Source organism: Tuber melanosporum (genome assembly GCF_000151645.1).
Source record: "Tuber melanosporum whole genome shotgun sequence assembly, scaffold_333, strain Mel28".
NCBI classification, from domain to species: Eukaryota; Fungi; Ascomycota; class Pezizomycetes; order Pezizales; family Tuberaceae; genus Tuber; species Tuber melanosporum.
In genome coordinates, this window is record NW_003299012.1 from 9347 (window position 1) to 20366 (window position 11020).

The window sequence follows — 11020 nt, forward strand, 5'->3', positions numbered from 1 at the left end:
ATGTGCGCAATCAGCTCCATCTCGTCAGACGATCTGATGATCTGATATCCCGTGATGACATGTACCCCTGTAGCATTTTCCATCACAACAGGATTTTGCTTGTGCGACTATCCATATCTCCTCCCTCAGACTTTCAACATTCACAACCCGCTCGAGCGTAGATCGAGGGGATGCTAGTACAGGGTAGTATTGGGAAGCTGGGGGCCGAGTTTGAGCAGCCAGTGCGCGAGGCAATAACGTATTAGCCCACCACTCTACCGGTCATGACCTACAGGTATGATATCTACCCGAGCGCTACAGTTGCTTTTACGCCCGACACCCACTCCCCCCCACCCAGTGCCAGATAGTCGGCAACTCCAAGTATCAATACTCAGTGAATGGACAATGAAAACCCATATTGCACTTGCACTCCGGTTCCTCCACCCCCCTTTCTCCCTCTCCTCAGAAAACAGTTTCACTATGGACCGGATTCCTAAATTGGTGTGATGGAAGCAGTCACAAATAGGATTCTGCCCTTACAGGCATCGACGCCACCCACAGACAACTAACTATCCGAGTATCTTTTTTGTGATACCGTAGAATCTCAAATAATTAGACCTTGTGCTAGGTACTCGAGTGCCGGTGGTCCAAAATTTCGTTCTTCGGACCAAGGGCGAAAAAAAGTGCAAAAGGTATCACCCTCCAACCTGAGGGACAAAAAAAGCCAAAAAGAAGCACCAGACCTTGCCAGAGGAGGTAACTCGAACGACGTAGAATATCACACGGTCCAATTATTGGAGATTTTACGGTATTCATTGAATTGTAGAGTACAAGAGGCATCACACAGCGACTACCGTGAAAACTGGTCAAATCCACCACCTACCGAGACCCCCCAGCTCTCGCAGTTGGGGACAAAAATCCCCGGGAGGGAACAGTGTTCTACAGACGCCGCATAGCTGGGACGAGTTGGGCTTGCTGGATCTCATTAGCGAGGCTCCACCCCATCGTGCACATTGCCGGGTGGGGGGGTTGGCAGGGATTGAAGGGGAATGAAACGGCCGCTTTGGATCCATTATTTTTACTGTCGAAGCAGAACCAGCATAGGGCACGGTTACAGGCCACACACACCCACCGCCCCAGTGAAACCCCAGGGAACGAATTCGAACCGGCGATCACCGGCGGCGCGAGCGGTACGATGCTGTACCGTTCTCTACGTTAACCAATATTTTTATCGCGCGAACCGGGTTAAAAGCTCGGTTAATTTCTCGTAAATAGTGACAATAAAGCACCATGGAAAGGTAGACAGCCGGGGGTGGCAAGCACCACCGAGGAAGTTCTCAAGCCTTCCTATGTCGGGCCAACAGCTTGGTTCTTTACCCCATTAACCCACACGTGGGTCTGGGGGTACTGGACGGCAGTGCCTTCTCTTGCTGTACCCGGTCATCCGGCTATGCACAAGTACTCGAGTAAAATCCTTTGGCAGAACCTGATTGGAGGCTCTGGCATGGCAGACGATCGGAAGTTCACCGCGTTCGTTACAACCAGGGTTGGGGTTGTTTCGGGGGTGGGCCAATCGCGCCCCTTGGAGCCCGCTCGCGGAAGGCTTCATTGTATGAGGAATTAGGCACTGGGGCCTTTTTCCATCGGAGAAGTCCAGTTCCCTTTGGTTTCCATCGGGTTTGGCATCGGGTCGGGGGTTTTGTATCCCCGTGCGAAACTTTGCGCGCGATCGATCTACGTTTATGGTCGATTCGGCACGGTTACGGCCTCTTTGATGGGGCTCGTCTGGTCGGGGCAGGCGGGGGAACGGGCCCACGAGGTTTTTGAACAGTTCTGGTGGCGTCTCAGAAGGCGCCTGAGCCACGTTGGGGCTGAGCCCAGGCTGTTCAGGGTTGGGGGGGCGCTGCGCCGCGTGGTGGCGTCCAATGGATTTGGTGGTTGGGTTCGGGGGCCGCCACCTTTGGGTGGTGGCGCTAAATTGTTTTGTTTCTTTTGTTGTCCTATCGTGGGTGAGCCTACGCTTGGATGGAGGAGGGTTTGCGAGGCCGTTTCCAGACGGTTTTGTTTGTGTGGGATTGCCCGTGTGCTTGTAGGCTGCTCGCACTAGTGTACGCGGCCTTTGGGTGGTACTTTCCAGATGTACTATGGGCTAGGCGGGATTTTGTGTTGGGTTGGCTTACCTCATGGAACGTAACGCCTTGGGATAGAGGGCCTGATGGAATGCTTCCCTCCAGTTAGAAAATTTATTATATTTGGCATGGGTGTCTAGAGATAACAGTACCGTGGTGCGTAAGTTGCAGTGCGGTACGGTAGAATCTAACTTCTGCAGACTACTAGTACAGTACACGTGAATACTTGTTATGATAACCAGGAACTCAAAAAGCCTAAACGGTTGTTCATTGGTTGAACACATTCCTCCCCGGGCAGGGGTCCGCAGAGTAAACCCCACAATGGGAACGCCCAGTGCCACCCGTGTGGGTCTCCGCCAAATATCATAAATATATTACTGGTATCGAGTTCCTGCGAGTAAGTAAAGTACCCTGCAACTAGATGTGCTCGCCAAATTTTTCCCAAACCCACGTGACTAATCTCTCTTTCTGCCGCACTCGTTATCGTACTGTACAGTTGTTGGAAATTACGTTATTCATTTCCTATCCGGTGATGGGGCTGTGTTGGTCATATAACACAGCCACATGACCGAGTATATATGCTATTGTATTCTAGCATCTTCTAGAGATTTCCTTGGTATGAGGCAGTGCTTGTGTAACGATAAAGGGGTATATAAAGGGCAGGTTCAGCCCTGTTCTTAGAAAGAGCACGCAAGCTTGGATTAATCTGATTTTATTGTGGTTATCATTGTTACTTCGTTATCACAACAGTTAGTACAATAGATACAAATATTTTCAACAGTAAGTTGATCCAAATAGACTAGACTACGGGCACCGTATGGAGAGCCGAGGAAGCTTTATCACCTGACAACGCGAACCCTTGACCCGTTGAATCCCTGTAATCACGCAATCATGACATCGCACCCCGGTTGCTTCCAACCAGCTATTCCCGAGGGATCGTCTGCGGCTCTGCGGGTCAAAAGCTTGGCAAACTTTATGATCTCATTTAATTACCCCACCCTCCTCCTCTTCCTCCTCTTCCTCTTCCACGACAAACACACCCCCATCTCACCAAACCAAACCAAACCCCTCGGGAAGCGAGAAGGAGGAAATGTCATCCATGTTCGATCTCTCTGGAAAAACCGCCCTGGTCACTGGCGGGACCCGCGGTATCGGGCAAACAATGGCTTTGGCATTGGCGGAAGCCGGGGCGGATATTATTCTCGTTCAGGTACTCAAGTTCCCCCCCCCATCGCACTGACCGTAATGGATATGTTAATCCTCATTGAAAAAAGCGAGACTCCAAAAACATCTCTACGAAAGCGCAAATCGCCGCCATGGGGCGTGCTTGTATCATCGTCAACGCAGATCTATCCTCCGATGCGGAAGTTAGCACCTTGATCCCGGGCCTCATAGCGGACCCCTCATCTCTCCCCAACCAGCGGATCGACATCCTTCTGAACTGCGCGGGGATCCAACGCCGTCATCCATCCCACCAATTCCCCACAAAGGACTTCCAAGCCGTCATCCAGGTCAACTTGGCAACCGTATTCACCCTCTGCCGTGACATAGGCGCCTACTTCATTGGCAACCAGATCCATGGGAGAATTATAAACGTGGCCTCCGTGCTCTCATTCCAGGGAGGGCTTACCGTTCCCGCGTATGCTGCGAGCAAAGGTGCCGTCTTGCAGCTCACCAAGGCGCTTAGCAACGAGTGGGCCGGAAAGGGGATTGGCGTCAACGCGATTGCCCCTGGGTATATCGCTACGGATATGAATGAGGCGTTGATAAAGGATGAAGCCAGGAGCAGGCAGATTATGGAGAGGATCCCGGCTGGGAGGTGGGGGCGTCCAGAGGACTTTAAGGGGCCTGTTGTGTTCTTGGCGAGTGAGAAGGCGAGTGCGTATGTTAGCGGGGAGTGTCTAGTGGTTGATGGCGGGTGGATGGGGAGGTAGATTGTGTCTACATATTAACGGGTTCCTTGCGAAATACATCTCTGCTCTCTAATTGTTGGGGGTGGCGGCCGGGTGAAGAGCTGTGCTGTGCTGATTCTGATCCTGAATGATTAATTAATGTGATGGTCGAGATGGTTGAACAATTGCTATTGCAAATTCCCAGATACACAGAAGTGGTGAACATTAAGGACTGGGCTCCTGTCTCCCATCTACCTCGTCAAGCTTTTGGAATCTGCATATTCACCTGCCTCACGTTCCCGAGCTACACATATCCAGATGTCCCCATTATTGACTCACCAAGCTTTATGCTTCTAGAGCGTAGAAGCACCTTAAATTAACCCTGAACTCTACTAGACCGGGACCTGGGACCCTTTTCCATCAAGTTTGGGACGTGATCACATCCCCATGATATTTCCAAGATGCCACTCGCTATTACCAGATGCAGGGTCCCAGGGACAACAGAGGAGCCTCACCCCATTTATGCCCTTATCCTTATCATGGTAATAGCGGATCGACTGCAGTTTCAAATGATTGAAAATCTCTCGAAAATTTTGGGATACCCACAAATCCCCTCATATCCTAAAATCACACTTTGAAACCTCCCCTTGCCCGTCGCGCCAAGAGTTGCTGGAATGCCTAGATTGGCATCACAGGGCACAGTGTCTGGTGTGGGGCCCTGCACCGCAACCTAACGCCTATGCAACGACGGAATCCTGCTCTTGGCTGACGCAGCTCGTTACCCTCGGAGTCCCTTCCCCCGCAATTTCCTTTCTCCACGACATAAATAACCACCACATCCCACCTCAGCCCCATCGCGATCAAGATACGAAAAAAAGAAAACTGTCCAAAATGTCCACCCCTGGAGAAGAAAAAGTCAAAATCTCGCTGCTAACAGCGGCAAAAACCCTTGAGCGGACCAGCATCCCCTTACCCCCGCCATCCCCAACCGAGCTGCAAGTTGCGATCCGTTCCACAACTCTCTGTGGATCCGACCTGCACTATTACAATCACTATCGCAACGGCGACATAATTGTCAAAGCTCCCTTGGTCCTCGGGCACGAGTCTTCCGGTGTTGTCACGGCGGTTGGAGAGGGTGTGAGGGAGAAATGGAGTGTTGGTGATCGAGTTGCGCTGGAGGTTGGCGTTCCGTGTGGTGAGTGTGGAGAGTGTAGTTCCGGCCGGTATAACATTTGCTCGGGGATGAAGTTCAGGAGCAGTGCTAAGGCGGATCCGCATTACTGGGGAACTCTCCAGGAGAAAATTAACCATCCAGCGAGATGGTGTCACAAGTACCTCTCCTCCTACCCCCCCCCCCACCTGATCCGGGGAGGCTCACAAAGTACACAGACTCCCAGATAATGTCTCGTTCACGGCGGCGGCCCTTCTAGAACCTCTCTCCGTCGCAATCCACGCAACCCGTCGCGCCCGCAAACTCGGCACCTTAGGTCCCAGCAGCTCAGTCCTAGTCCTAGGCGCGGGCGCAGTCGGCCTCCTAGTCTCAGCAATGTGCAAACTTAGCGGTGCATCAGAGATCGTGATATCAGACATAAATACCGGTCGCACCTCTTTCGCTGTGGAGAATGGATTCGCAACGCACGTGCATCGCCCCACCATCAGGCAAAAACGTCCGGAAACAATTGAGGAGAAATTGGACATTTCTAAGGACTCTGCTAACACCGCGAAAACTACGCTGGGTAGGGAGGAAGGGTTCGATGTCACGTTCGAGTGCACCGGAATGGAGATTTGCACGCAGACCGGCATCTACGCTACCAGATCCGGGGGAAGTTTGGTGCTCCTCGGCATGGGAAATCCTATTCAGACCTTGCCAATTTCGGCTGCGGCGTTGAGGGAGGTGGATATTCTTGGCGGGTTTAGGTACGCTAATACCTATAAGGAGGGAGTTGAGATTGTTTCTTCCGGGTTGATCCCTGCGCTGGAGGAGGTTGTCACGCATAAGATGACCGGGGTGGAGGGTGTGCAGGAGGCGTTCGAGATGGCCGGGAGACAGGTGGATGATGCGGGGGCATTGGTTATCAAGGTTGAGTGTGCTTTTGAGGGGGATACTTAGGCGTGCGGGGGGCTACGAGGCCGGTCTATCTAGGATTGAGATTAAATATATGGTTTCTCACTTGTTGCTACCGGTACCGAGCGTCGCAGCCGGGTATAAGTAGATTCGGTCTTGTATACTCTGTCCATACTCCACTCCATAACAAAATATGTGTATACCGAACGAAGCTCTCCAGATATGGTGAGTGAATTGTTAGAAAACATCGTAGCCTACCCCGCGCTTACCACCCACCAACTTAACGACCATGACGCCCGTAAACCATTGGCCGTCAACAAATTATTGGCGAAAAGGATCCCCACTCTGCGCCGAAATTCTTTCTAAAGGGAGGACCCTGATAAAAATCACTGCAGGTTCCCGAAAAGCTACCCAGAGAACACGGGCAGTCCAGTACCACCAAATAAGTCATTGAGCACACTCCCCCCCCGCGAAAAAATCTCAAACCCCCCTTTCCCGCTCTATAAAAACGGAGTCTACCCACCGGGGAAACAACAAATCCCAAGAACCTCCACCCCCCGAACACAACACCAACAATCTATCACTAGAAATGAAGCATGTATGGTGCTACGATAAAGAAGAACGGGAAAATACAATACAAGACGGGGTAAAAAAGCGATAGGGCGAAAAAATTGCCCGAGAAGGTAAACGAACATCGAAAAACAATCGGAGAGCACGCGTATATATAACGCTGTTGCGGAAGACGTGGTTTTTAAATCCCCTGTATGAATGAATTTTTCGGATCGTGGTGGATGATTTTAGAATTATGATACTGTATGTTTTCTTTTTTTTTTCTTTCTCATTTTCCTTCGTTTCCTTTTCTTTCCTTTTTTCTTTCTTTCTTTTCCCTCGGGTGGAGAAAAAGTGGAATAACTTGTACTATAATATTATCATACTTTGGTAGGGGGAGGGGAGTTGGGAATACTATTAAAAATTCAAATAGAGGTTATAAACCATCATAGAAAAAAAAACCCCCATGGAGTCATGGAAGAGGATGATACGTATCGAGATCAAGTCCTGGTTTTTTGCTTTTTTTTTTTTTTAAAAAAAAAAGTAGAATAAGCGATGCCCACAGCGCATTTGAGCATTGTCGATTTTGTCGCACAAATCATTGGTATTGCCGGTATCATACGCGGGAGGGAAATACGCTTGGAAAGCTGGTGCTTTGTTTTTGTCGTACTTGAAACTTGGGCGGTGAAGGACAATGTGTCATATCAACCATAAGGACTAAAAACATGCTGAATGATACCCCAACTCCTCACAGTATTGCTTCTTCCAATTTCCGCTTATTATTTGATGTAATGTATGACTAGGTGGAGTTCTCTATGCAACTTTGAACGGAGGGTAAGGAAAACTTTGTTACAACATATGTGTAGCTCTGACATGTCTGTTTCCATGTGCTTTTGGTTTTCCCAGGATACATACTTGTAAATAGCCATAATCTCGCATTGGACTTGGGGTCCTAAAAACGAGTTGTCGACCCCCGAGCCGGCAGTTTAAGGCCACCAACAAGCTCCGAGTGACGACTCATGAATATATTACCCTACTTTCAATCCAACTGGCACCACCAAGATCCCGCTCACCCCCTTCCCAACCCGCCCACCACCCACCGCCCACCGCCCACCACCCGCAACAATGGGGATCCGCCGCCTATACACGAACCTCCGCCCGTACGCTCGCCCCACAATCCTAGAGCCCTGTACGGAAATCTTCATCGACGGCCCGGGTCTTGCGCATCATGTGTACGAGAAATGCTACAGTGCAGCGCCCCCAGCCCGTCCGGAGGATGTAAACCCCTGGGACAGCGCGATACCGTACTCTGTTCTGCAAGACAGTGTGATAAAGTACCTGCACATGTTGGAATCTTGCGGTGCGAAAATGTATTTCTCCCCCCTTCCCTGCCGGGGGTGTAGGAGCCGCTAATATTGGGTAGTGCAAGGATATACTTCGACGGGGCCCTCCCGGCTTCCAAGCGTCCTACGCGCATTTTAAGGCTCGAGGAGTCACTCCGTAAGCTCTGCACCTTCCATGCATCATACTCGCACACGTTGCCGCGATGTTCAGACCGCTCCGCGCGGGAGTGGGGGGGCGTAGAGATCTTCTCCGAGAGGGCGGTGTATACGCCGCAGTCTCCGGTGCTTTCCACACCCCCGTTCCTAGTCACGGCTACGCTCGCCGCTTTAAGTCGAGGTGGGTATGCAGAGAGGACGTCAACGGTGCCCGGGGAAGCGGAAGGATATGCTGCCAGAGACGCCATAGCAGCCGGCGGAGTCGTGCTCACCAGTGATTCGGACTTGCTGTTGTTCCGCGGTGAGGGTGAAAACGACTGGGGGGTTGTTATGTTCAAAGACCTTGAGGTCAATTTCTCCACCGGGCAGATCTCCACTGTGCTATTCCGTCCGGAGGATATTGCCAAGGGGTTTGACCTGGAATTGGCGTTTCTGGGATACCTGTCCCTGTGCAATCCGCAAGCTACTTTTTCAACGCTCCGGGAATGGTGCGCGCGTATCACCGAGCGGAGCAGGAGCGGCGCTATCGTGGAAGAAATGGGTAGGAAGTGGCGGGAGTTCGCGGCCGGGTACGCGCTGCCCGAGGGCGATGGCGGGAGACTCATCGACCCGAGGATCGGAGAGCTACTATCCCTACGCGGGGCCGTGGGGAGAAAAAGGGAAATGTTCCTGCCAACACTCTGGGAAGACACGAGCCGCGCAAGCGCCTGGGACGTTGGTCGCGAAGTGCGAGCATTGGCCTACTCCCTCCTCTTCCCGGGTGAAATGTCTCTGGAAGAAATCTCTAGAAGGGGTCACGGGATTTCTGGAGCGCCCGTCGAGATCATTCTCGGAAGGAAGGCTAAACAGAAACTACACGAAATTATTTTGGAATCTCAGGAAGAAGATTGGCAGGCGAGATACGTCCTTCAGCAAATCGTCAAAACGTTCGCTGCGCGCAACAAACCCCCACCCCACGCCTCCATACTAGAATCTTCTGCCAGTCTAGTCTCCGCCTGTGCTCATACCTCCACAGACGCAACCAATAGACAAACCGCCGGTGTCCGCTGGACGTGGGAGCGCATCCAAACGTTCGCAATGCTACAGGCAGCCTGGTACTCCCTCCTCCTGCTGAGCGAAGTACTTAAGGAAACAACCAGCAGCAAGAGCGGGCTTGGCGTTCTGCCGGTTGAGGTGCTGGACGGGAGGCGTTTTGTCGACGCGCGGCCGGGGGCGGGGGCTAAATCACTGGTTAAAGAGATTTTGGCCGCATATTTTGGTGAGGAGGAGGAGGAGGAGGAGGAGGAAGAGGAGGACATGAAGGCTAGGAGAAGAATGTCTAAAGAGGAGAATCTCGAGGGGGTGTGGAAGGAGGCTAGCGGGAAGGCACGGAGGAAGAGGAGGTGGCCGGCTGAGGAAGTGGCAGAGGTGAAGGTGAAGGTGGCAGCGACTAAAGGGGGGAATATGTTTGCGGCGTTGGTGGAGTAGTGACCTGTAGGGCGTGCATAGTGACAGAGTATCATATACTGTATTGAGATATGTCTTGGGGCGTGTGTGATAGGCCATGATTCTGCCACTGCGGTTTTGGCAACTAATGGAAAATTCCCAATTACTGTACGAGTACTTACCATACGAAGGCACCGGTAAACAGTGGATAAATCCTTGAGGCTAACTAAAAAAACGACCGGAGTGCTACCGATCTATTCCCCTCTACACATTCCCGTCAGAATTTAGAACCTTGGACCCAGCAATGGCCCTGAATGTGTGCAATTCCATCTCTATCCCCATTCAATTTATGAAAACCCACAACCAATCCCATTAAACAGCAGTTATTCACGACGACAGTTAATGTCCATCCATCCTAGCCCTAATTGCCGCCATAATAGTCAAATAATAAGACAAAGTGCCCACGTCACCCGTTCTAACAAGCACTCGGCTTGATGTACAATCCAACAGGCACGCATCTAGCCGACGATGCACCATCCCAATAAATCTGGTAAACCCCATCACCCTGATCACAAGCCTGCCATTCCATCCTCCCCTGATACGCAAATTGTCCCCCAACATTCTCAAACCCCCTAGTAGACGCCCCGGGAGGCACTAACGCGCTGTGCGGGATGGTAAACCCCACGGCACGACTTTCACTCGGAAAGATGTAAAAGTCGGTCCATCCGGTGGGAGACGAATGGAAAGAGGTAAAGGATAGCCCGTCACCGCCGCTCGTGAATTCTAGCTTCTCGCTGCCGAAGTTGTACTTGCTGTTTCCGATGTAGGCAGAGCCGTTGAGCCAGTGGAGTTCGGTCCAGATCACGTTTGGCAGGCCTTGATTGCTGGCCTCGAGGGTGAATTTCCCAGGGAGCGGGTCGCGCTTGCCCAAGACAGCGGCAGCGGCGATGGAGATGAGGGGAAATGTGAGACAGGTAAGGGAGATCTTCATTTTGGGGTGCTTTTCGTGTCTAGTAAGAGCGAGTGTATTGGGTCTGTGAAGCTTTATTTAAAGAAAGTTGGCGAGGAATGGGAATTTAAAGAAAAGGGGGACGGAAGGGAGAGGAGGGAGGGAGGGCGGCTTTTATAGATATGTCGCAGGTCATGCCATACGCGTTTACCCGTGGCATGGGCGTACGATATTCCCGGTGAATCAGACCACAATTGCGCGACCCAGGGAGAAGGTATGCCTCGGCCTGCCAAAAACTATCATACCAATTAAGGACAAGAACTGAACCCCAATCATTCCTACTGGAGAAGAGCTCCAGCCCTCGACTGAATGCTTCTTCCTCTCCATTAGACTAAACCCCCAACATTGATCCATTGATCCCCTCAAGTACCGTATCCTTCGGCCCCCACGAAACCCTTGCATGGAAGCACGATCAGTTAATCTCCATTGGTCCATGCCTTAAATACGTCATTACGGGTAATCCGCAGGGATAT

General features: G+C 51.6%; 6 protein-coding genes, besides 1 other annotated feature; 5 read left to right on the forward strand and 1 right to left on the reverse strand.

Moving 5' to 3' along the window:
* The first annotated feature begins 1495 nt into the window (after positions 1 to 1495).
* On the forward strand, positions 1496 to 2241 carry GSTUM_00001996001 (uncharacterized protein). XM_002839288.2 has 1 exon: positions 1496 to 2241. The coding sequence occupies exon 1, from the start codon at positions 1754 to 1756 to the stop codon at positions 2084 to 2086; it is 333 nt and encodes a 110-aa protein (XP_002839334.1). The 5' UTR covers positions 1496 to 1753; the 3' UTR covers positions 2087 to 2241.
* Positions 2242 to 2806: 565 nt separating this feature from the next.
* Positions 2807 to 4094, forward strand: GSTUM_00001997001 (uncharacterized protein). XM_002839289.2 has 2 exons: positions 2807 to 3318; positions 3383 to 4094. The coding sequence occupies exons 1-2, from the start codon at positions 3199 to 3201 to the stop codon at positions 4040 to 4042; spliced, it is 780 nt and encodes a 259-aa protein (XP_002839335.1). The 5' UTR covers positions 2807 to 3198; the 3' UTR covers positions 4043 to 4094.
* Positions 4095 to 4164: 70 nt separating this feature from the next.
* Positions 4165 to 4380, forward strand: GSTUM_00001998001 (uncharacterized protein; the record flags this gene model as incomplete). Its single annotated transcript, XM_002839290.1, has 1 exon — positions 4165 to 4380. One exon carries the CDS (start codon positions 4165 to 4167, stop codon positions 4378 to 4380), a length of 216 nt encoding a protein of 71 aa, XP_002839336.1.
* Positions 4381 to 4411: 31 nt separating this feature from the next.
* On the forward strand, positions 4412 to 6624 carry GSTUM_00001999001 (uncharacterized protein). XM_002839291.2 has 2 exons: positions 4412 to 5331; positions 5390 to 6624. The coding sequence occupies exons 1-2, from the start codon at positions 4892 to 4894 to the stop codon at positions 6108 to 6110; spliced, it is 1161 nt and encodes a 386-aa protein (XP_002839337.1). The 5' UTR covers positions 4412 to 4891; the 3' UTR covers positions 6111 to 6624.
* Positions 6625 to 7739: 1115 nt separating this feature from the next.
* GSTUM_00002000001 (uncharacterized protein) lies at positions 7740 to 9580 on the forward strand (the record flags this gene model as incomplete). Its single annotated transcript, XM_002839292.1, has 2 exons — positions 7740 to 7984; positions 8044 to 9580. 2 exons carry the CDS (start codon positions 7740 to 7742, stop codon positions 9578 to 9580), a joined length of 1782 nt encoding a protein of 593 aa, XP_002839338.1.
* A 222-nt stretch (positions 9581 to 9802) lies between these two features.
* Positions 9803 to 9880: a sequence feature (Short protein (GSTUM_00002001001, CAZ83530.1) was converted to a misc_feature.).
* A 4-nt stretch (positions 9881 to 9884) lies between these two features.
* Positions 9885 to 10607, reverse strand: GSTUM_00002002001 (uncharacterized protein). XM_002839294.2 has 1 exon: positions 9885 to 10607. Exon 1 carries the CDS (start codon positions 10527 to 10529, stop codon positions 10014 to 10016), a length of 516 nt encoding a protein of 171 aa, XP_002839340.1. The 5' UTR covers positions 10530 to 10607; the 3' UTR covers positions 9885 to 10013.
* Positions 10608 to 11020: the final 413 nt, after the last annotated feature.